The sequence below is a fragment of the Rhineura floridana genome, chromosome 4, assembly GCF_030035675.1.
Source record: "Rhineura floridana isolate rRhiFlo1 chromosome 4, rRhiFlo1.hap2, whole genome shotgun sequence".
Classification (NCBI taxonomy): Eukaryota; Metazoa; Chordata; class Lepidosauria; order Squamata; family Rhineuridae; genus Rhineura; species Rhineura floridana.
In genome coordinates, this window is record NC_084483.1 from 70,693,095 (window position 1) to 70,718,916 (window position 25,822).

The following is a 25,822-nucleotide window of genomic DNA, read 5'->3' on the forward strand; positions in this document are numbered from 1 at the left end:
AGCTAATCCATATATTCCTCACACTTAAGTAACATGCAACACATAGCCACCAAAAACCATCCTAGCCATCCATGAAACACATTTTGATGAACCTGACAGAAGCCCATCCTTTTATAATAAGTATTTTAGGCTTAATACAAACAAGATTTTCAAGCCATTCAGTTCATTGCTACCATGAAACTGAAAGGAAGAGCTGCAAAGAAATTCCATAAATGTAATCAGTTGTTTTGGAGATGGACCAAATCATTGGATTGAATTGAGTGCCTACAAACAGCATGTAATAAATACAAGTTTGGATCCAGAGTTTCTGCGAGCAGAACTTCACTCACAGGATGCTTCCACTTGGGAAGCGGAAAGCAAATTTTGCCAATTCCTCCTTTTCCCTGCAGCCCTCTCTAGATGGTTCGGGGATCCTCTGGAACAGAGTGGGAGTTAGTGCGGGGTGTATGCAGGCAAGATCAGCAACAATTGCCTTCTCCCTTCCTCCAAGCAAGAGGCTCTGCGGGATTGCAGTCCCTTCTGCAAATCTTCTGTTTGTAGAAATGAAGACGTTACTTGCCTGCTTGAGGGTGTTTTTCATGTTCCCAGACAGAATATGCTGGCATATTAGCTTTTGAACAATGGGATAAGAATTTCTGTCAAGCTGGGTGAGAAAACCCAAGCAAAAACCCTGTTGGGAAGGAAACAGATTTGGCTTTATTAAAGACATGACTTTCAAAGAGAGATTTTAATGGTTAACATGTGGGAACCTTGAACAGACATTTTCTTATCTTAGGAATTATTTATTTAAAAAAAAGAAAAGAAAAAGATAGTCACCTCATAAAGAGAGCGCTGTATGCTTTTGCATGGGTTGGATGATGCAAACCTCAATGCTCTGCACAAAGTACGAAGGCTGTAATGAGGCCTGTGGCCTGTCCCATCTACCAGTTTTGTTTCACACTCCTTTCTCACAGACAAATAGAAACTACAGAAGCAAAGCATTGATAAGTGAGATGTATTTTTCATTTACAACACATATCATTCTAACATATTAACAAAAGTTAGATTATCGAGGCTAAAAATGCAAGTAACGTCTCGACTCCTGTGGGATTTGATAAGAGGGTGGCACTTAGGAAGCAATGCTTGCACTCTTTTAGTAAAAAAATGGAACAGAAGTGGGCTGCACAAGTGAAATCTGGTGCACAATTTAAATACAGTTCAGAACACTGAACAAATTAATGAACTTAAGGAAATGCCAACTTACATAGCAAGTTCAAGAGGAAAAACGGTTTTCCTGTGAGGGTGGGTTTGACACTCCAGATGTTGTTGAACTCTACCCCCCTTCAGCCTCAGCCTGTATGGCCAAAGGTTAGGAATGATGGGAGAAGTAGTCCAGCACTATACGAGGGCCACAGATTAACTACCCCCATTTTAAGAGATACCACACTACAAGTTAAAAATATCCAAAGCAGCAATATTTTATGTGGGAACCATTAACATTAATATCATGTAGGTGTTCTACCAAGTACTGACTCTTATCAAATACTTATAAAACCAAGTCAAATCTGCTAAATTATATAGTGCAATTATTATCTATTGAAATATTTATAATCTGCACTTTCATAAATATATCACGGCAGAACACAGCATACAAATATATTAAAACCAGTAAAAGTATCCATAACTAAAACACTGGCAGATAGTGACTGGTGAAAAAGAAATTCATATTATGAAGGCCTGTCTATGGTTTGTTCAACAAAATAAAGAATACATGACTTACTTTACGATCCCTTGCACTATGTTTTTGCTCACATTCAGTCCTTTAAGATAATCCATGATCAGAATCTGCAAGTCTCCTTCATTTTGTAACTCCTCTATGTAAAGTTCAGTAAACCTACAAGATGACATTAAAGCATGTTTTAATGTTTTAAAACATTGTTTACTTAGCAGTACCCAAAAAGTCTGAGATTTTCCCATGCAACAAAAAGACTGAACTACAGACTAGTAATAGGCTAGCATTCAGTGAGGGCTCACAGATTAGTTACAGAGCGCATGCTTTGCACGCAAAAGCAAAGAGTTAAGCAGTGCAGGCTCTCTCAGAGGACTTGGCTGGGAAGGTGGATCATTGGTTACCACAAATTATGGCTAGTTAGTAAGCCTAGCCCAAATGTGTAAACTCTTGAATTTCACTATATCCCACCCTTCCTCCCAAAGCAGCCTAGGGCAGCAAGCAGCATACATAAAAACAATACAGTAAAAACCTGCTTAAAATATTTAAAACACAATTACAAATATGTTCTTCCATGTGACATTTTATTGACACATTTGAGCATTTGTTGTTTCGGGGGGGGGAAATGTAGACCTTTTGTGATCCATACATTTTGGAACCCATCAGGTATGTGCACAAACCTTCATTAGCAAGTCTGATTAGCAAATCAGAACTTCATTAGCAAGTCATCTTATAAAACAAAATGCAATGATGTTGATGCTGAATTATTTTGAGCTCTGCGGGAACACTGACAACACCTTGCTGCTAATTTGCCACTAATATCACATTGTCCATAAGTCAAAACCTGTTGGGTATTCAATGGAGAAATCAAGTGCAAGTGTAGAATTTAGTGCTTATTACATTCTACCACCAGTGACTTACTACTTACAGTACCCTCTTGCCTAGCTAAATTGGCCTGCATGGACTATGAAGGATCAAAGCATGCATAAAATTCACTCATATACCCAACAAGCCTTTTATCCAGCTGTTTGTAGCGAACATGTAATGCTGACATCAGAAGATGACCAACAGAGCACTGCAGATCACTTTTCTTTTCTTTCATGTGAGACCACTATTTAGTTTAATTCTATTCTGATCTTGAAGACACAAAACACACCTGAAGGCAATTGTAGCTTTCAAAGAGTATACAACATGTATTATTCCTGAGACTGGCAGCAAAAGCTATTTAGCCAAATATTAGCTTACCAGCATGGTTCAACTAGAGAAGGAATGGGGAACTTGTGGTCCTCCAGATATTGGTGGACTCAAAATCCCAACAAGCACAGCCAATGGTCAGGAATGATGGGAGCTGAGAGTTCATTTACATCTGGAGGGCCAGAGGTTCCTCATCCCTCAGCTACAGTATGATGTACATGCCAATTAGATATATTTACATGTCATGCAAAGCAGATGAACAAAAACGAGCATAATATTCTCAACTACTAACAGCCAAACACCCCAGAGGTACACATTGTTCTCAGCTTTGAAGAGTTTGGTAAAAAATTAATATTCAGTATCCACCTGTTCCGTATTCCTGGAGGTAGATTTCTTTTTCCAACATCAGTAGCTGGGTTCATACAGGCAAACAAACGAAAATTTGGATGACGTACCAGGGGCTCTAAAAGGAAAAAGCATAACCAACCAGATGGAGTGCTGTTTGGCCTCCTAAGAACCAAATCAAAGGTATTAACAAGCTAGCCTAAAAGAGCTGATGATTATTTCATTCAACCCTCCCCAAACTGGTGCCCTTCAGATTTTTATTTTTTTTATTTTTGGACTCCATCTTCCATCAGGAAAGCAAGGAAGAGAAACAGTTCGAGTCCAGTAACTGATCCTCCACCTTCCTTCCACCTACAAGCCTTCAACTTCATCACCTTAAGGAGCTGACAGGACTGGTGAGGGGGGGGGGTCTGCCAGGTGATGGCAGAGATACCAAGAAAGACAAAAAGTGAAAACCAAATATGCCTTTTTTTAGTCATTGTGAAAGTTGAACCATTATATCATAAGCCTATCAACCACTGAGAGGTTTACACAACTGTCATTTTCAGCTACGATGTAAGTGTACTTAGCAGCTAGAGTGGTTGGTTTTTTTCTCTATAGATTGAATAATGGTTTACTATTGCTAGGTGAACTTTAAAGTACATTTTCTTGAAAACTAAAAGTTACAAGCAATGATTCTTATTGCTCTAGCTATTGAATATATAACTAAGTGCAATAATGGGAGTAAAACTGAAGCCTGAGAGTTATAAGAAATCTCCATTTACAGGTATTTGAAATTGAGGAAATAAAAACAGAAGTTCAAAATCCTAAGCTATCCTGTTAAAAGCAAAGATGGAAACAGCATCTTTTATCTTTTTTTTTTTGAACAGGTGTTATTCAATCAAACAATATATTTACATAACAAAGATTGATTGATTTGCTTTATTATGGTCAAAGACCAGCATAAACCAGTATACAATATAAAAATAAGCACATTATACCCAGAAATAGCAATACAATATATACATACTCCTACTACACAAGCTCTAATTAAAACCAAATCCCATTACTAAAAATTAGTGTGTTAGCATGTCTTTTCGGTGTTTAATGGCCGCAGAGCAAAAGCTCGCCACTTTAGATAAGACTCGGGGATCTGTGTCTGCTAAAAGATATTTCGTGTAGAATGCGGCATCCCTACCCGGGATTTTTCATAAGATAGGGGCGATAAGCGAACGTCTAAGATCGTAATAAAAAGAACATTCTAATAAAACATGGCTCACGGACTCAATAACACCTGCATCACAGGGGCAGAGACGTTCTGCAACTGGAATTTTTTGATATCTACCCTCTAAGAGGGCAGATGGCAAAACATTATGCTTGGCCAGCGCAAATGCTTTCCTAATCCTTGGGGTGTCGAGAGAAGCCAGGTAGTGCGCAGCGGTAAAAGGCTTTGTGTAGAGATTAAAACCAGGATTGGAACGAACAAGAGACAAGTGGTTTTGAAATTCCACATCTAATATTCTCTGAGTAATGGTCAACTTTGCTTGGGGGAAGCCTGTCGACAGAAGAAAAGAGGTGGAAAAGCCTAAACGTGAACGTTTAATGGCTAAGGATTTCTTCCACTTTGAGTGGAAGGCATCAGATAGAACAAGAGGGGCCAAACCGACTGGGAGAAACATTAGTTTTAGCCAGTGCTTGAACTTAAGGATCCAAATACGAGCCTCAATCGAAGGAACACATAACAAAGAGAATCACTGCATCATGACCAAAAGACAGATACCCATATACATCATTCATCCATCCACACATACTCATGCCCCATATGCACTCAGATACAAACAGGAAGGGGAGGGAAAGGGGGAAAGGTCAAAGGTTATTGCTCTTGCTGACATTTTCCATCTTAACAAACAAAAGGATCTTGCTTTCATAGTCTTCTGGGACTTGTTATTCCCAGAGGAAAAGAAGGGATTACATGAAGGAGAGTTTCTTCTTCCATACAGAACTCTCACAAGCTAAATGATTCTCCCTCTTAGTTATAGGGAACCCCAAAGGGAAGGAGTCTGTATTATCTAGGTGAGAGTTTTTGAACTAAGAGTTTAGAGCAATCATCTCAGCCTCTTTTGTTTTTTAAAAAGCACTTATAAAAATACATCACTGCCCAAGCAGGAAAGCCTTCAGAGATAAAAGCCAAAAATAATACCTGTATCTCCCCTATCTAGCAACACCAATGAACTGGATAATCCTTCTAGTAAACCACTCAGGCATTCTAAGGTCTCTGCTGCAGCCAAATTAATCTCATCTAACAGAATCCATTCTCCTTTCTTCACTGCTTGTGCCAAGGTGCCCTAAAAACAAAAACAAGGCAGAAAGTTAACTTTGAGAGTTAAAAGCATCTGATGCTGCTTTCAATCTGGATTATGTTTTAAGTGTGCATAAACTAAATTAGAGGGACCAGATAATACCAAAGAGGTATAAACACAACTTGATCTCTGACACCATTTCTAAGCAAGTTTTTTTCGGGGGGGGGGAAGAGGGAGATTGAAGCTCCTCATTTAATTTATTGATTTTACCCTATGTTTGTTAAATATAAACAAACACTTTTGAAGTGTTTCTAGTTGTACCCACTTTTTATCTAGCACCAAGCCATTTGTGACACTAACTTTTCCTCCTATTGGGGACTCCCACCTTCATTTTCAGCCAAGCCTGGAGGGAGGAGAGGTGCTCCCTGCACAAAGACATGAAGTGAAGCCCTTGTAGGCTGAAGTAGACTGTCTCTCTCCAGGGAGAGATACCGAAAGAGAGAAAGTTATTAAAGCAAATGACAATAGCTGTGCTGTGGCTTGCAGGCACACTGGAGACCAGTGGAGCTGTCCCGATATCCCGAGCCCTCCCCAGTTTAGCACTGGCCAGTTCTCGAGTGTAACATCCTAGAGCTGTAAAAAGATCCTGTACTCTTGTCAAAAGGCAGGACCTGGAGGGGGACTGTCCAGTGCCTTTGGCTTCGGAGAATGATTTGCTGGTCCACTTTTTTACTGCCTGTACAATACAATAAACGCCTTGGCTTCAAACACCCTGTGCCTCATGTCAGACCTTCCCAGGTGATCCTCTGACTCTCTAAAGTGGAGTTTTAGAAGACAAAGAAGGCTATTGGCAAGAAGCAGGTAGGAAAGCCCCACTGAGCAGAGTCCAGCTTGTACGTCTTAGGATCCCAAGCCCTTCTTTTCAAAAAGCAATGTAAACTAATCCCCTCTGCCTCCACCTGTCCCAGAAAAGTTATAATAAACAATGGATTATTAATGTGGGCACGATGTAATCTCATAAGGGGGTATCATTTCTTCGAAGGAAATATTTGGCAGCCATAGCTTTTTTAAAAAGGTAACATTAATATGCATGTGTAAATGAAATTGTTTATATACTAAATGGCTACCTCTACAAATGCAAAAACTAGAGCATTTTCTGTCATTTTCATCTGCTGTCGGGCATGGTCCAATCGGATACCAAGTTCTTCCCATTTTTCCTTCAATGGTGAGCCTACAGAAACAAAGCCACATTGTACAAAACTCAATAGATAACATAAAACATCAAGTTTTATGAAACCATAAAACATAGCACAACTTTGAATTTAAATAGAGACCACTGCTGCAAAGTCTGAAGAGAATAGTGTAAACTGTGGTAGAAATCTAAATACCACTTTTAGACTAGTGATTTTACACAATGAACTCCTACGAGCAGAGCAAAGACATTTAAAACCGAACCAAAAGTAGCTGGACTGATTAGACTTGCAACAATATTTGAGCATAAGTAAAGGTCCAGTAATTTGTAACTCATTTGCATTGACCTCCTCTGTTTAAACAAAGGAATGGATCATAAAGCTGTCTTCTTTATTGAATGTATCTGAATCCATCCTTGAAAGGCAGCATCTGCTTCCTCTCCCATTTCAGAGTGGTAATTTTCTTCTCTTTTCCTTTAAAGTGCAGTCAAGTTCATAGTCAGTTGGGATCAAGTTTGAGCTACTTTTAATACCGCCAGAATCTATTCAGATAAAGATGGTGTGCGAGAACGTTGAATTATTTCTGTATTTTTATCCAACTGCTCATTAAATAGTCTGGGGAGGCTTACTCCCATCCAGTCACTGATCAGATCCACACCGACTAAACTTCAGCAATGCTGTTCTATGAGGTGCTGCAAGTCCATTCATTTATCACATAATGTATACAGAAAAACTGTAGATCTCTCCTTATTTGAATTCTAATTTGAATTACACCTAGTAATTACACCTAGTAAAACCCTTGCCAAAAGGACACAGAAACACAATCCATCCTACTTTAAGAATGTTTAAGTGCTGCTGATTTTAATGGAGAGTTAAAACACCTGTTTACAGTAAATCTCTCTGTTGAAATCAATGGAACTTTGAAACGCTTAACTTTAGCTGGGTTTAGTCCTCTATGGTCAAGAGAAAGAAAAAAACTCAATACATAACATGATGCATTCTATAGTTAATAGAAGTCTTACCAGATGTATTTTGTTTAGATTCCTTATTAACAGCAGATTTATGAACATGTTGCATCAACTTGACAAGATCATGCCAGCGCTTCTGTCTGTAACATGTCTGGATGTGCCCCAAGAAAGTCTGGTTTTGCTTTCTAGAAAATGTCTGTGCAAATAGCTCCTCAAAAGACTCTCGCAAGGGCATCCAAATCAGTTTGTTATCCACTGGCTTGTAGCTGTAAAGGGTGCAAAGAATAACAAATTAACTGAAACTTCCTACAACTGCAAGCAGCAAGATCAGACTCAGTACAACCAGACATGGCAAAAAATCAAATCAGCCTCAATGGATCATATACAGATAACAGGCGAATGTTATGGCTTGTGCACACCCCTACTAAACATGGAAACCTGAACATATAGAAAATCAGAGATGAGCTGGAACAAGCAGGAGAACATACCCATTTTTTCAGGCACACATGCACAAAATGCAGTCAAAATGTCATCCTTCAGCTGCATGCCACCATCCCTGCCCACTCTAATATGTCTCCCTGCCCAGTTCTTTCCCAGTACCTTTTAAATTCTGTTTGCCATATAAGTAAAAGCAGTGGCATATCAGCTTCTGTGTAGTATAAAGCACCTATCAAGAAACATGTATGGCAGCACCTTGTAACACATAGTCAGAGTGTGCATTAGCTTTGTGTAGGGACCAAATAAGAAGATGGATCAGGCTGATCCAAGGGTTTCCCTACCTCCTGAGTTGAAGCACAATGTCAATCCCCCCCCAGTAAGATTGCCCCCCCCCACAAAGTCTCATGGTGGTCTGTATCTGTACTTTCCTCTGTGCCTATAGCTCTATATTTTCTATATAATATTATCTGATGTTTCTCTAGCTTCATAGGCTTTGCAAGGCTACCCAGAGTGTTGCCTGCAAGACACTGAAGAGTTCTGGATCACTTTCTTTTTGTAAAGGCATAGCAGCAGAGGATTTGGTTTTTTTGTTTTTTACAAAAAAAAGTTAAAAGCTTCATTTAAGTTTTTTTAAAATCCTATATTGCTCTGCTTTAACAAACACAAAACCCAGAGCTCTTCAGAACTTGGCAGGCAATGTTTTAGAGTAGACAGTCTTACATTATAACACCCACTGGGAGGCATGTAAGGCCTAATCGAGGAAACAAACCACCATCAGAAGGAAAGGCTGGTGTGATGCTGCCAACTTTAAAAGGTATATAAGCAAAAATACATGCTACTCAGCCACCTCCTAATTATTAAAGGAAACACCCCACCCCAGTGAATTTTTTTTACTTCCTCCACAAGAAGCCCCTGGACATATTTGGCAGGCTTAACCACTACGGAGAGGCTACTGCAGTGGTAAATTTCATCTACTCTAGCCAAAAGAAGAAAATGTTATAGCTGGTTTTAGATTCCCCCTTACAGTGAATGGGAATACAAAGCTTCATTTTATTAGTGACTCAGGACCCAGAACACAGATCGACACAGAGGGATCACAGCGCAACTTAGAAAACTAAATATAAGATCTGAAGTCACAAGTCTGTTACTGAGGAATTATTAGCCACTCACCCCCCTAGGAGATCTGCAGTATCACTCTGCTGATTCATATTGATGACCCTCAAACGGTGCCCTTGAAAAAAGAACAAACACAAAACACACTGAAGCACTTCCATAAATTACTTCTAGAACCTTGATTGAGGTCCCCAAACTAAACTACTTTTTACCTGTAATATGGGCCAGGTATTGAACAGTAGAAGTTTTGCCTGTCCCTGTTTCACCCACCAACAACACAGGCTCTCCTTTGTCAACACAAACAGCAAGCTGCTCAATTAATACTGAAGATGGACGTGTGGGAGCAAAGGTCTGCTTTTTCCTGCCAATACACAAAAGAGTAAAATCTTCTGTTAGGAATAATGTAATGTTATGTGTTTGGCATCTCCAAGTGTATTTCATTCACTAAATCTACAAATATATTCTCTCTCTCTATTACCATATTTCCAAAACACCTAAATTAGAAATAATTAAAAATGCTGGCATGAAATTTTTAAGTTACAAATACCATTACTCCCCCAAATGTTTTGTTGTTGTTGTTGTATGCTGTCTTGGGGTCCATGTGGATGAAGCATGGTTTAATATGTTTTTTTAAAAAAAATAAAAAAGGATAGTTTCTAAAGCCATTAATACCTTTGCACAAGCAGTGCATGAGTTGGCTTCCGAAAGAGTTGGACTCTTCCCACAGAGACCTCTTGCTCCCCTATTGCAATTTCTGGCTTGTAAAGTTTGCAGTAGTATTCAGCCTAATAAAAAAGAGCATACATAATATACTAAACACTGCTTACTAAAAAGAAACACAAGATGTAGCCCTGTACCATATGTACTTGTCTGGTACAAGTTACAGACACAGGTCCAGTTTGCACCCCATGGTAAAGCATAGTTAATAGCTTACAGTAAATGTGCCTTTCTGGGCTGTTTATTTTCTCCACATGATAGCAGGGAGCAAATCACAATCTCCACTTAGCAAATGCATCCAAACCAGAGATGGTGATTTTTCGCTCCAAACCACAATCAGTGAGCCAAGAACAAACTTTAGCTATAGACCTCGTTGGGATGTTACACTAAGTGAAGGACTGTGGCTTGCTTCCTCCCAGTGTAAGCAGGCAGGATCAAAATAGCCACAATTGGCACATATGGCAAACTATTAGTTATGGTTCACAGTGATGTGTGAACAAGCCCTTTGGTAGCATCCAGTGGCTGCATGAACAGAAGGCAACTCACGCAACCAAACTTTTTCTTCCTTTCCTCCACCCTGAAGCCCCCTTTACTCCCCTTTACTTCTCCAAAGGGTTGGGTGCTGCCTCCCCCCTCCCTGGTGAGGGCAGCATTGTATAAGGCTGCAGTGAGAAGAGAGGTGCTGCCTAAAATCAGGCAGCGGCATCTTCAACCTGCAGAGCTCTACAGGTGCACGATCCCTACACCTAATTTTAGTGAATTCACCTATGCCTTTGTTCCCTCAGAAGGAAAGCAAGAGTTGGGCACCAACACAACCAGATCATTGGACTCCAAAACTTTAATTATTCTTGGTGGCGAAGGGAAAATGAACCTATTTTATTCGCCTTGACATTTGTTTATTACACAATGCAAACTGTGTGCCAACTCTTTCCATCTACCTTATGCTTGGAAATGTTCAGTTTGCTTCCAATGACTTCCGCCAACTTCAATTTACTTCCTTGCTTCGATAGCATAGCTGTGAAACAGTCTAATGCCTGTCAAAGGGGGGGGGGAGAAGAGGGGGAAAAACCTTTCCAGTTAATCTGATTTTTAATTAAAAAATTCAACTTTTCTTCTATACTTAATTCCATTGTAGTCGAAATACACAACCGAGCTTCCTGCAGTGTATCACTAGCATGTCTTCATGATGAAAAGAAAATGAGCCAATTCAGACAAGTCATTTCAACTCTCTTCATAAATGGCATTCCTAGTGATGCAGCCATGCGGAGGTAGCAATACCAAGCCCAGCAACAGTTGCCTGTTCCTGGTGCAATTCATGCAACCATTCACATGAATCACCCACTGCGATGTAGTTGCTTGGTCTACGGAGTTAGATCCTCAAGACAATTTTTCTGCAACTGAATTGGCCCTGTGTTCATATTCCAAATGAAATTTGGTTTTATACTTTAAGAAATATGCCGCTATTAATCTAAAAACAGCAACAGCTTGGCTCATACCTCATGAAAAATATTCAGTGCGGTAGACGAAGAACTATCAAAGTTGTAAGCAATCCTGTTGCACCAATTCAGCAAGTCCCTAAGACAGGGAAAAAAGTGATGTGAACCAGCTCAGCAGTAGCCCTTTAACTCTCCCCATCTGCACACTACTACAGATCTTGTCTTGCTTCATTAATTGCCTAATATTTTTTTAAAAGCGCCAGCTCACCAGATTTTCATTCAATTAATGCCTTCTCACTAGGAATTTCAATTAAGACCAGAGCAAATGGCCTCCAACACACTAGAGAGCAGTTGTCCAAAGATAATTTGCCTCCCCCAAAACTAAAATATCCATCAGCTTAATTACATATTAAAATACCTCAGAGATAACTCTCTGCCCTCTAAGCTCAGCCTTTTCTTTTCAGTTAAGTGTGATGAGTCTTCCATTATGTTTTCATCGCCTGCAATATGGGTTTCTGCTAGATGTTTATCACCAGTAAGCTCAACATAAATGTCTAACAAGCAATCCATTACTACACCAAGTTTAGGATAACTCTTTTGAAGAATCTGAAAAATAAAACAGCATTAGCTAAAGTAAGTTTTTCCTAATGTTTCAAGGATTATAGAATTCATTATGTTTTATCCATATAGACTAGTTTTAATATGTTAAGAGACAATTCTTATTGATTTCAACAGAATTATGTGGGCAAATTCAGACACATCGTACCAGCTGGGCATGGTGGAAGAGCAAAGATTACTGGCTGTGTATGACTATCACGTTTGTCTAGCCCAAATGCACAGGCTAAATCACACATTTCACTCCCAAATGCTATGTAGGATATCAGTCATGTGATCTGAGTATATAAGTTGGATTTTTCCAAGTAGACATTTTTCAAATGCAATGGCCATATGCATATAACTAGTATACCAAGAGGTAAGGACAGGCACCAAGTAGGCCATGCCATCATGACGACTCTAAAATTTATAGTTGGCAAAATTGTCTGAAATGGATCCTTGTAGAAGCAATTAACATCTTTACTTTGAAAGTCTCTTGAAAGGAACAGGTTTCCTCTTTTTTCATAATAATTACACTGCAAAATAATGCTCTTATTTTATCCTAAGTTTTGCTAGGCAGAAAAATCAATTCTTGGTCTTTATCAAATTCTAGGTTGAAGAAACTGGAATAACAGCTTAAGGTGATTTTGTACTGAAATCCTGGCTAAACAGCTGGGCTGAGCCAATTCAGCACCTCTGATCTGCTTCTCTAGTAGAAGCAGAAAGCAGCAACAAAAGGTTGGAATGGAATGGAAACAAACTTATTTCATGTCAAAGACATCATGCTAAACTGTGGTTTAGTGAGGCGTAAATGAGCCTAACTGCCTCCCAGGTTCATGCACTGCTTTTTCCATTCCTGAAGTTGGCTTGTTTTGAACTAAACACAGTTTATTGGCTTGGATAACACCAGAAACCATGCTAAACCAAAAGTAGAAGCTTCTCAATTTGTCCTCCTAGATGTGTGGGAAGAAGGGAGGGACACGCTCATCAACTCAGGAAAAGGCAAAACTTCTTTGCACCTAGCTAAACCACAGTTTAGCAAGATGTCCAAATATAGCCAAAGTGTTCTTTAAAAAAAAAAAAAAAGTCAACCTGTTGCATGTTGACTCACTAGTCATTCTACTTCAGAAGTGATCAGAGCAACTTTTTGTCCAATATTGCTATATCAGGGGTCGCCAATCTTTTTGGATCAGAGGGCACATTTAATTGAGAGTGCTGGGGCCACCAGTCACAAAAATGGCTGCCATAAGGGCATGGTATAACACAAAATTAGAGTATTAATGGTGAAGCTTTTTTGTATAATTATATTTCCTTACTAGAAAAGGCTTGACATGTTTAACATGTATGGTATGCAGAAATTCAAGGCACAAGAACCCATTTTCCCCTCAATGCCAACCCTAAATCAAAGCCTGGGCTACCATTCCATACCCATTTATCTGGACGTAAGTCCCATTTAAACACAAAGAAATTTACTTCTGAGTAGACATGTATACCTTTGTACTGCACGTTAACTATATAGTGAATTCTTAATGAGTCCCTGTTCTTTAGCTCCTGCAAAGCAGGCCTAAGTCTCTTTGCAAAGTTTTCACATTTATCTTTTTTGGGGAGGGGGATTCTTTAACATTCACACACATTTATTGCACAGCAGTATTTGCAGAAAATAATTTCTAGGCACTACCTGATCTCAGGGTCACCCAACACAGGAAAAACGCATCCTGTTTGCTAGAGAAAATGAAAGGGCAAACTATGGAGATTCCGAGAACTAGGGGGGGGGAAGACAGAAGCAGGAAAAATGTACTAAAGGGAGGGGAAAACAGCAGCTCATTAAGACCACAGGGCTGCTACTGCTAGTATTCCAACCACTCACTTCTCAGTCACAACTCTGACTTCACTTATTGGCTTGCAACACTGATAGGCAGGAGCAGCCAAGATGGCTCATTTCACAAAAATCAGGTAGATGGGTTCTGCATATTTTGTTCCGTAACTTTATTTCTAAGAGGGCTACAGACTTACTTTTTTAAACAAATGAAAGCTCAGATTCTGGGCTACCTGCTGGGGACACCACTGAAGGCCTTCACAGGCACCATGGTGCCTGTCGGCAACGGGGTTAACACCCCAGCACTGTATTAATGAACAAGCAATTTGCCTCACCTGCAAACTAACATGGTACTCAAAGAACTCTACCACATGCTTTTTCTGCACATTTAGATTGCTCTTGTGTAGATAATGATCCAAAGAATTAATTTGTGTTCAGCTAAGTGAACTCTCTGAAAATTCCTGTGGGAGCTACAATGACTCAAGCAGAAAGATGATCTCATAAATTGAACAATGCCTTCCCTCTACACAAGCAGGAGAAATTAAAAAAAACCTTCCACTGAACACAGTTCCTTAAAGTGGAAGTTACTTTAGGATCATAGCCATTATTTCCATATTATTACTTTTAATAAATATTGCATATGCCACTCTGTAAGTTGCAAACGCATTGCTTATTCAGTGTTTTTCACTGTTATCCTCAAAAATATAAAACCTTGATTTGGTAGTTTTTTAAAAAAAATAACATTTCAAAATGAGAAAAATTGGTAGCGAAATCCTACACGTTTACTCATGTCTACATAAGTATGATTAGGAGTGCAGCTTAAAAACAAGGAATTCAGGTTTTTAAAAAGAATTTCAACCCCTGACTACAAAACTGAGGCCTACTAATGAACATTTTCTGTTTAAATGAAAACGTTTTGCCATCACCTCAAAAAGTGATGGTTTTTTCCTCTTCCCACTTACTTCTCTGAGTTCAGCTTTAGGCATATTATCCAGCCTAATTTTTGTCCAGTATTTTCCCAGAAGAGCTGCATGGCTATTTTGCTGTTTGTACCAACCACCACCAGAACTGAAGACTCTAAATTAAAAAAAAAAATCAAACCACAAGTTAATTGAAGCATTAGATGTATTACAGTTTAGAATAGAACAAGCCCAGCAGTTCAAGGCTTAGTAACAGTTCTATAGGACTCCCTCACTGCAGCCAGCCAAAGGAATGAAAGCCCCAATGTTGCCAATACAAGAAGCTTGAATTCACTCATCTGCAGCTGCCCAATTTTCATTCTTCCATTTACAGTCCTTAAAGTATGAAATACAAAGTAGTTGTTTCACAGGGTACCTGTATCCCACAGGCTAAGTAAAACTACGTATATAGTTTTCCATGTGCAAAGCAGCCCACACATGTTTATCTCAATAACCCTCAAGAGAACCCTTTAAGTCAGGAGAGTATTATCTGCATATTACAGATGGAGGGTCAAGTGATGATAGATTGCCTACGGCTTAGTAACTTTTCTTATCAAGCTCAGTTTTCACTTATATTCCAGCAATAAGAATTCTATCAGGATTCAAGATAATCTTATGCTTCATCCTATCTTTTTTCAAAAGATAATTTTCTATTTCTTTAATGGGAAAAATTGCAAATAAATAGCAAAAAGTGCCCAACCACTTTTATAAGCACAGCAACTAACGAAGAATATCAAACTTTATTTTATTAACCTGAAAGTCAGTGCATATTGCTAAAAAGTGTGGTAGGTTTTTTTAAAGGGGTGGGCAAGGAGAGAAGAGCAGAGTTCACAGTATGAATCATATAGTGTCTTAAGTTTCAGTACCTACTAGTAATATTTGTGCAAAACAGGATGCTATATTTACCTTGATTTTAAAAAATCACGTCACCTTTATATATATCTATATATAGATACACACACACCTACAGAATTGAAATACTCAAACTTTTTCATTTCTTTATTTATGACTATTGTCTAGTCATTGCCAAAAGGATCTATGTACTAAAGGTTTCACTTAGCTTTAAAAAGGCTACATTGTCTACCTTCTGGTTGCAAAAAGATGGAATCCAGGAGCTATTTTTATACAATCACTTCGCCCAGGAATCAACAATTCTCCATTTTCCAGAAGGGGAATCAATACAGAGATCTAAGGAGCAGAAAGAAAACCACAGAATATCATTTCACTGAGCAGGATGTAGAGCCCATAAGCAGAGTCCCACTCTTGTAGCAGAGCTTTCCGACCTCAGCTTCTTGAGGCCTTCCCAAAATTGGTCCTGAGAAGAATAGCATGGAATATGATGCTGTACTGGTGAAAACTAAGGAAGCTCGCTTGCTCCAAAGTAGTGCCATGTGCTCATTCAAGAGGCTATCTTGGTGTGCTGCCTTGTATCAATGGTGATCTGGAGTCTAACAGCGCATGAAACCAAGTGTTCCATCTGGAGTGGTGATCCAACAGAAATACTTCAGGAAATGTTAGAAACTCATTACCAATAAGCAGCCATTTCCATAAAAATCCCCACTCTAGATACAGTCCCATACATGCAGCAGATGCTGAGCAGATAATTTACATTAAAAACATGCATGGGGCTGCATGTGTATCTTGTGTGCTGTCATCGGATTGAGCATGTGCCTCCCCACCTGACAGTTGTTGGAAAGTTGAGCACTCCACATCAGTCATCTGGAGGAAAGGGATGCCCTTTCTTTTTCTCCTGACACCAAACAAGTGACTGATGCTATCATATATGCAGTACCAAATTCTTTAGCTTACTACGCCAACCCTATCATCAAGGGCTCTGTAAAGAGCAGAACAAGTGTGTGACATGGAACTATCAACATGCAAGGAAAAAAAGAATCCATCCTGATCTATAGGATGCTACAGAAAAGTGTGTTCAGTGGAACATTCTAGTGCATCTGCACAACACATGCCCACCAATCCATCCCATACAGAAAACCCAGAACTCAAACTGATCATTAAGTCTAACATAGCAAAATCAGGTTACTTCTTCTCTCCTCTGCAGTTATGAATTCTTACCTTCCTACAGAGTTATGAAATACTCAAGAATGAAAGAGAAAGTGGTTCTCAACGTGCCCCCCCCAAAAAAACACATTTATAGTAGTTTTTCGTGCCCAATGCATTTGGGTCAAGGAGGAAGCCTCAACAGTATCTTCTGTAGCATTCGAACAAAAACAATTGCCTCCAAAGAAGGGAATGCATTGGGCATTAACAGCTACAATAAACTTTCTGGGAAGCACTTTGAGAACCCTTTTCTCTTCAGTTTTCTTGCATCTACTGCCTTTGCTTCATTTGCTTTGGTTAGGAAATACTTGCTTTCCAGAGATGCTCCCTGTGCCTTTTATCCCAAGTATTTGTGTGGAGTACCTCTACAAAGCACAGCTACATACCACATCCAAAGGAGCATAGTCAATATCTTCCAAGAGTATCCAGTGCCCTTTGCTGACTGCTTGGGTCAGGGTCCCCGGTTGCCACACAAACTCCCCTGGTACATCTGTACAACGATACATGCCCAACAAGGTCTACAAGAAGAAAAAGCAAATGTTAGGTATAATTTTCCCTAGACCCCAAGAGTTGTCAAGAGTCGTCAAGAAACCTACATTACTGTCAAAACCAGTGTTGCAATGAATTCTGGGACCTAGAGGGGGTGGGAGGGATATACAACTCTAAGTTTCGTTTTTCTTCTCATGAGAAGAAAAACCCAAAGGCGCCTTTAGACTATAATATCTCTGTAAAAACGAGATAAAATGTATCCCTTCTAGATGTTATTATTTCTCTCTTAAAATCACTATACACATCCTGTAACCTTGTAGCTAATTCAGCACAGAACAAGACGTTTTCTCAAAATATCTTACTACAATTGTATCCACAAGACTTACGTCATACTGCTGAGTGAGTCAAGTTCACAGGCACATTAGAAACATTCTTATCTCTTTTGGTGTCAATCTGCTCCTTTTCCTCGCCTTTTCGTAGCTTTTATCTCAAAACAAGTCTTTGATTGACAAGTGTATAAGTTCTTTATCAAGTTCTCGCTTCTTAAGAATTATGAGAAATGTAACAAGGATAAACAGACGCGCTTGTTCATCTCTGTAATGTTGTATTTTCTTTGTTATGATATTATACTTTGTTTTACTTATGAAACTATATAATGAGGCTTTACTGAATAAACGATGCTCTCTGCCCTGACAGACTCCTGTCTGTGCAGTTCAGAGATCCCTCTTGATCAAGCAGTAATTGTATGTGTGTCTATTTTATGTTTGGTATCTGGCTGGACCACTAACAGGTAAATTAAATTGCTAAAGCTTGCACTCCTATCCACTTCTTGGGGAGGGGGCTTAAATTTGAACCCAACACAAACAAGTTTCAAAAAATGCTTATATAACCGTGCATTGTCAGTTCAAATATTTATGAAACAAGGAGGTTGCTGAAGTACATATTCATTTCTATTTGCCTTCTTCCATACTGGATATTCTACCATCTGTAAATATTGTTGGACATAGCTTTGCAACAGTGGTTGTGTTTGGATGAAATGGTACACTATAAACCATGGCTTACCATGAACAAGCAGCAAGCTATGGTTTCCTGCTTGTAGCAGGGGAGGTGTACAACATGACTGATTCTCAGTGTGCATTAGCACACTGCTTATTCCATAGTAAGCCCCAGTTTCTGGCTTACCATGTTATCTGAATGCAACCAGTTTCATACAAGCCAATGACCAATCAGGACACAGACCTTTAGTAAACACATTTAGCTTTACATGGACAAAATGTCTACTTGTACTTGTCAGCCACTGCAGGTACACTATCTGTGTAGGGAGATAGTGCACGAAGATTTTCACCATGATCTCAGTTCCCCTCTTCAATGCGGCAATTAGCATTAGAAAGAAACCTCCCATTGGTGCCAATAGATTTCCCCCCCCCTACTTGCAATGATGGGGGACAGTATTAAGATCACAGCTGTCAGCCTACAACCCTTCTGTAAAAATAAAGATCAGCTTAGGTGGCAGATAAAGCAAAACATTTTTCATTCAGCTTTTAAATGTATAACATTAGGCTTGTAACACCAAATGCATTTTCCATTACCTTACTGTCAGTTTGATCTCCCAGTTGGACTTTTAGAATGTGAGGTGGCTTTGTCCTTCCTGTAACTGCTGCCAAGTACTCAACCAGAGATGTTTTGCCACATCCTACTGGTCCTTCAAGTAACACTGCGTTTTGTGAAGCTACAGCCATAGCAAGATTTTGAAGATTTGTGCAGGTGGATTTCACCAACACAAACTGGTTCGAGATGGTCTCCTGCTAGGATAGAGAAAGCAATGATCTCAACTGATAATATTGGATTTAAGCATTAGGGAGAAATAGGAAATAAGGTTAGGAGATTGTTAAGCTACTATTTATTTTTATGAACTGCAAAAGCCAAATGCATGTTGTCTCTTGTATGGTGCCCCACACCCATTTTAACATAGCAGCTGCTGGAGGGGGATCCCTATTAGGACAGCAGCAAAAGAAAAGGGGGCATAAAAACAGTCCTGTAGTTTTTCCTCCCACAAACCCTTTATTATTCCCCCCACTCCCCTCCAAGGTGCAATTTACTTTCAACAACACTTTCAGAAGCAAGTAACAGCGGAGGATGGGGGAGAAATATGATCAATCCCCATCTGCTGCAACTGCTATTTTTAAGAGGGGGAGAACCACAAGATATATGACATGTTTAATGTCATGTCCAGTTCAGCCTCCAATGTTTTTTTTAAAATTAGCTTACTTGAACGTATGCAAGTTTTGATTCTGCTTTAAATAGAGGATGCTGGTGTTCATCAAGCTTGGTAGGGTGAAAGGCAGGGAGGCCAACAGTAGGTGGAACCAGAGTCACTGATAGATTGAGCCAACTTATTGCTAATTTTGTCCAGTCCTTCTCCCTGCTGAGTTCTACAAGGGCAACACTGAGATTGAGGACAAAGTGACAGTCAGTGCCACCCCCTAGACTGGCTGTAAGTAATGAGGCAGGCAAGTGGGGGCTGGTTAAAGGCAGACTGTTGTTGGAAGAGCAGTGCCCTACGTGCCCTAATGGACCAGCCTCCATGGAACACTAGTCCAATCTAGGAGCTTTTTCTTGCATATCAGCAGACTATGCTCCAGCAGAAAGGAAGATCTGCAAAAGACAAGCTGTTTTTGCATGTGGATTCACATTCTATACCTACCCACCCAAGAACTTGGGGCAACTTTTAAAAGATGTGTTTTTAAATCGGGCTTCAGGACTGGACACGGAACTGAAACAGCCTTGGTCGCGCTGGTAGATGATATGAGGAGGGCGTTGGATAGGGGAGAATATACCTTCCTTGTCCTCCTGGATCTCTCAGCGGCTTTTGATACCATTGACCACGGTATCTTGTTAAATCGCCTAGAGGGATTGGGAATAGGGGGCACTGTTTTACGGTGGTTCCATTCCTATCTCTCAGGCAGGTACCAACGGGTGGCATTGGGGGATGAGGTTTCAGACCCTTGGCCTCTTAATTGTGGAGTACCACAGGATTCTATCCTCTCCCCCATGCTATTTAACATCTACGTGAAGCCGCTGGGAGCCATTATCAGGAGTTTTGGGCTGCAGTGTCACCAATATGCGGATGACACTCAACTCTCTCTCTCATTTAAGTCCTCACCAGAGTTGGCTGTGCAGACCATGTCCAAGTGCCTGGAGTCCGTAAGTGGATGGATGGGTGAGAACAGGCTGAAGCTAAACCCCGACAAGACCGAGGTGTTGCTTGTGGGTGACAGGAGAAGGTTGGGAGACATCGACTTGGTGCTTAATGGGGTGAGATTACCCCTCAAGGACCAGGTCCGCAGCCTTGGGGTCATTCTTGACTCCCAGCTGTCCATGGAGGCTCAGGTTTCAGCAGTGAGCCGGGCAGCTTGGTATCAACTACACCTGATACAGAGGCTGCGGCCCTACCTTCCTTTGCATCTGCTCCCACGAGTGATACATGCCCTGGTCTCCTCTCGCTTAGACTATTGTAATGCGCTCTACGTGGGGCTACCCTTGAAAACGGTCCGGAAATTGCAGCTGGTACAGAATGCAGCGGCATGCTTGATTAAGCATAGCCGTCGCCGGGATCACATCACCCCAGTGTTAGTAGATCTGCACTGGTTACCAGTGGTTTACCGGGCCCAATTCAAGGTGTCGGTACTGACCTTTAAAACCCTATATGGTTTCGGCCCAGTTTATCTGAAGGACCGCCTCCAGTATCACCAATCAGGCCGCATTACAAGATCAGCCACACAGGACCTCCTCTCGGTCCCACCGGTCAAAACATCTAGGCTGGTGCAGACCAGGGAGAGGGCGTTCTCGGTTATGGCCCCCACCCTCTGGAATTCTCTCCCTTATGATCTTCGACATGCCTCCTCCCTGGTGGGTTTTCGCCGAGCTCTTAAGACCTGGCTATTCAGGCAGGCCTATAGGAATTTTGGGATAGCTTAGCTTGATGTATTACTTGATGTTTTTGATGTTAGTTTTAATTGATAATTGTGTTTTGGATTGTTATTGTATTTTATCTTGGTGCTGTAAGTCGCCTAGAGTGTCCGTTAATTCGGACAGATAGGCGACTAACAAATAAAATTTTATTATTATTATTATTATAAATTTGTATGTTTGTTTTAATGTTTTTAGTTACTGTAAACCACCCAGAGAGCTTTGGCTATGGGGCGGTATGTAAGTACAATAAATAAATAAACTGCTGTATGGCAGGTATGGGGAAGCTCTTGCCTTCCGGGGGTTGCTGCACTGCAATTCCTATCATACCCAGTCATTGGTCATGCTTGCTAGAGCTGTTGGAAGTTGGGTTAACCAACATCTGGAGGGCCAAAGGTTCCCTAAACCTACTATATGGCTTCTAAATTTATGTGCTGCGTTCATTTCTGCAGCATCATAGTCAAAACCTCACTTCAAAGGCTGCATTGTTGGCTACAACCTCAATCACTGCTGGAGGGGGTGGGCAGGCATGCCACACTCACTCTGTGCTCACCAGCCACCCCCAGTAACTACAAGAGATTACAAGTGTGGGAATCAACATTACAGACCATCTGTTTGCTATAGCAAAAACACTGCATGGAGGAAAGGGTTTCCCACTCTTTTCTTGCACCAACTATTTGAGTTTATGTTTTTAATTAACTATAAGACTTTTGGAAAACTATTAAACATCAAACCATAAATCATATCCTGTGAAAGAAATGGACTGTTATAAAAAAAACCTGTATGCAAGTCTGCTTGGGAATTACAGGGTTAACTTGTTAAACCTGATCTGTCTACGGATCGAATTGGAAGGTGGTGAAATAATTGGTGATGGGGCTGTGTCTGGACTTGGGAATTAAGCTGGGAATTTATTTATTTATTGTATACCACTTTAATGTAAAGACCTCTACGGGGTTTACAAAAAATTATCAATAAAAGAGTTAAAAACATGTAATTAAAAACTTATTTGAAACAATCAAAACAGCTTCTAACAAAAAAGATTAAAACAGATCAGCATCTATGTGTCCGCAAAAACTTGCCTAAACAGAGAAGTTTTAACCAGGCACTGAAAGGAATAAAGCAAAGGTACCTGTCTGATGTCAACAGGCAGGGAGTTCCAAAGAGTAGGTGCTGCCACACTAAAAGAACAATTTCTTACAAGTTTGGAACAAATATTATATGGCACCTGTTACAGTGCCTGTTCCACAGAGCGAAGTGCTCAAATGGGCACATATGGAGTAAGGTGGTCCAGCAAGTAAACTGGTCCCAGGCTGTTAAGGGCTTTATATACTAGCGATAACACCTAGTAGTATAAATACTAGTACTATTACTTCTAGTAACCAATTTCTCAGACACGGGAACTACTCACACACAATGCCTCCATCTTGCCAGAGTTCAAGCTCAATTATTTTCCTTCATCCCACCACTGTGTCCAAGCACCAATCCAGGGTCTGCACAGCCTCTCCCGATTCAGATGTTACGGAGAAGTAGAGCTAAGTGCCCCCCAACTCCTAATGACTGCCAATGACTTCATATAAATATTAAATAGCATTGGGGATAAGATGGTACCCTGCAGCACCCCACTGCACAACTGCCAAGGGGCCAAAAAACAATCACCCAATGCTACTGTTTGGGCTCAGACCTGTATGTAGGGCTGGGACCACCGTAACACAGTGGCCCCAATTCCCATTCCAGAGCCAGACTAGGAGGATATCGTAGTCAATGGCATCAAAAGCCACAGAACTATTGAGAAGGAGCAAGATTACACTCCCCCAGTCCCACTCTCTATAAAGGGTGACTCAGTCCCATGGCCAAGCCTGAACCCAGATTTGAATGGATCTAAATATATGTCATCCAAGAATGCCTGTAGCTGCTCCATCACTACTCTGTCCACCATCTTCCCCAAGAAGGGGGTATTTTCCACTGGTCAATAGTTATTCCAATCTGAGGGGTCCAGGGCCGGTTTCTTTAGGAGTAGCCTCACCACTGCCTCTTTCAAGGCTGCAGGGACCACCCACTCACATACCGAGGCATTGACATGAGACCAAGGCTTTGACAGGATCAACAGTTGTCCCTGCTGGAAAATCCCCAGAACATTCAGAGCACCCATCAAGTTCCATCCATCTCCAAAAGTGGGGCATCCGAATGGGCCCACCACCCTTACGGGGGCAGGGCGGGACTGCTGCTACCAGTCCAAACTTCACTAGGTAATGGTCCGACCATGACAAGGGAGTGCATTGCACAGAATCTTGTGGTCTCTGTTATTTGAAAAACCACCCCACATCTAGTCAAGTTCTATGCTACCTTGATGAGTTCTTGAGGAGAAACAAGGGAAGTTTAGGTTGCTTGGTAAAAGGCAGCCAGGAAAAATAAATTCTTTCATCTAGTAGCAGTGAAAGTCTAAAGGGAAAGGTGGGCGAACAGAGAAGGACACTCTGATTGGTCAGGATCTCCCTTCCCCTCATGGTGCGGGACCCAGAGAAGCTGAGCTGTTGTGACACATCCTATCAACCCTGAAGAAATATTATCCATTCTCTTGCTATATCCCATTGGCCATACTGGCTGGGGCCAGTGGGACCTGAACTCCAGCAATGTTTGGAGGGCTCCATGTTGGCTACTCCTGTCTCGTCCCCACACTTCTTGCCTGCCTGCCATGTGGAGGTTTTAAGAATCAAGCAAAGCAAGATGAGGAAATAAAAGAAAAATCTTTTTGTTTTCAGTTTTTTCAAAAGATAAATTTGTTGTTAGCATCTCAAATCTCTCCCTTTGCATCTTCAGACAACTGAGTTCTGCTGGCTGAATGCTGCTCCCGACTTTGTAATCAGGGTTTTCTTCTCTACAGGATCTTTCACAAAACGGTTAATTTTTTAATAAGATTTGGAAAATTAAGTTAAGTCAAGCTAACTAGAGATAACCCCTGAATTTCATATTGCTGGGCCATGCACCACACACTAATGAATCTTCAGCCAAAAAATATTTGCTCAATGTTAACACATCAGCATACATATAATGGAATGCCAACTGCCTGACCTGGAATGACACAAAGTATAAGTTTTGCCCTACATATTACATACTATTACATCTGGGTTCAGGCTTGGTTATGGGACTGAATTGACCTTGATTGCCCTGATGGATGATATTCATCAGGAGAAGGACAGGAGACTGCGACCCTGTTATTCTTACTTGCTGTTTCGGTGGCTTTTGATACTATTGACCACAGTATCCTTCAGAGCCAACTTGGTGAGATGGTTATCAGAGGCATTGTTTTACTGTGGTTCCAATCCTATCTCCAGGATCGTTTTCAGAGAACAGCATTGGGTGATTGTCTTTTGGCCCCCTGGCAGTTGTGCTGCGGGGTGCCACAGGGTACCATCTTGTCCCCCATGCTGTTTAACATCTATATGAAGCCCTTGGGAACAGTCATCAAGAGATTTGTGATGAGGCGTCAGTAGTATGCTGATGATACCCAGCTCTATTTCTCTGTAACATCTGAATCGGGAGAGGCCCTGGACCTGTGCCTAGATTTGGTGGTGGGCTGGATGTGGGATAATAAACTGAATCTGACTCCTAGCAAGGAGGTGCTGTGGGTTGGTGGTTCCTAGGTTCAGATAATTGGTCAACTGCCTTCTTCGGATGGGGTCATACTCCCTCTGAAAGAGCAGATTTGTAGTCTGAGGGTGCTCCTGGATGCATCCTTGTTGCTAGAGGCCCAGGTGACCTCAGTGGCTAGGAGTGACTTTTACCAGCTTCAGCTGTAAGACAGCTGTGGCTGTTTCTGGACCAAGATAGCCTGATTCACTGTTGTCCACGCACTGGTAACCAGGCTGAATTACTGTAGTGCGCTCTATGTAGGGTTGTCCTTGAGGTTGGCCCAGAAGTTGCAGCTGGTGCAAAATGCGGTGGCGAGACTGCTCACTGGGGCAGGGTATCACCAACCTATCACCCCACTGCTGAAAGAATTGCACTGGCTGCCCATTAGCTAGCAGGCCAAGTTCAAGGTTCTGGTTTTGGTGTACAAAGCCCTATACAGCTTGGGACCAGGATACCTGAAAGATTGTATTACCCCTTACCTGCCTCCTGAAGATACCATCTTATCAAGAGGTCCATTCCACACAACACAGGAAGCAGACCTTTAGTGTTGAGGCACCTTGGAATTCCTTTCCCTTAAATATTATGACAGGCATCACCTGTGTTATCTTTTCAGCACCTACTGAAGACCATCCTCTTTCAACAAGCCTTTTAAGTAGAGACTTTAACTCAGTCTGCATCTGTGTTGGAACTGGTTTTTAAGATTGTTTAGAGTGTTTTTAGTGTTTTGTTTGCTGCCGTGTGCTCCTTCTGGGAGGAGCGGCAGGATATAAATGTAATAAATAATAATACTATTGTCAGTGACAGTGTTGTCTCTCCATCTAGCAGAAACACTCACTGGTCAAAAAGGGATACGGCAATTTTCACTGATGCCCCCAGCATCCTTCCAAAACAGACTTTTGGGTGGCAGAGGAAGCTGTAG

At 40.9% G+C, this 25,822-nt stretch overlaps 1 protein-coding gene across 3 annotated transcripts in view; it reads right to left on the bottom strand.

Annotated features, from left to right (window-relative positions):
* MDN1 (midasin AAA ATPase 1) overlaps nucleotides 1-25,822 on the bottom strand; it is a 174,778-nt gene that overhangs the window by 142,480 nt on the left and 6,476 nt on the right. For 2 of the 3 annotated variants that reach the window (XM_061623330.1, XM_061623332.1), the window contains exons 6-22: nucleotides 18,894-19,109; nucleotides 17,202-17,333; nucleotides 15,842-15,945; nucleotides 14,761-14,875; nucleotides 11,807-11,994; nucleotides 11,449-11,527; nucleotides 10,891-10,986; nucleotides 9,908-10,020; nucleotides 9,448-9,596; nucleotides 9,293-9,353; nucleotides 7,739-7,950; nucleotides 6,654-6,757; nucleotides 5,427-5,571; nucleotides 3,269-3,365; nucleotides 1,760-1,873; nucleotides 817-964; nucleotides 560-670 (exon numbers count right to left, since the gene is read on the bottom strand). In XM_061623330.1, coding sequence (XP_061479314.1) covers nucleotides 560-670; nucleotides 817-964; nucleotides 1,760-1,873; nucleotides 3,269-3,365; nucleotides 5,427-5,571; nucleotides 6,654-6,757; nucleotides 7,739-7,950; nucleotides 9,293-9,353; nucleotides 9,448-9,596; nucleotides 9,908-10,020; nucleotides 10,891-10,986; nucleotides 11,449-11,527; nucleotides 11,807-11,994; nucleotides 14,761-14,875; nucleotides 15,842-15,945; nucleotides 17,202-17,333; nucleotides 18,894-19,109 — 2,184 coding nt within the window. The remainder of the gene's footprint in view (nucleotides 1-559; nucleotides 671-816; nucleotides 965-1,759; nucleotides 1,874-3,268; nucleotides 3,366-5,426; nucleotides 5,572-6,653; nucleotides 6,758-7,738; nucleotides 7,951-9,292; nucleotides 9,354-9,447; nucleotides 9,597-9,907; nucleotides 10,021-10,890; nucleotides 10,987-11,448; nucleotides 11,528-11,806; nucleotides 11,995-14,760; nucleotides 14,876-15,841; nucleotides 15,946-17,201; nucleotides 17,334-18,893; nucleotides 19,110-25,822) is intronic. The other variant, XM_061623331.1, reaches the window with a different exon arrangement.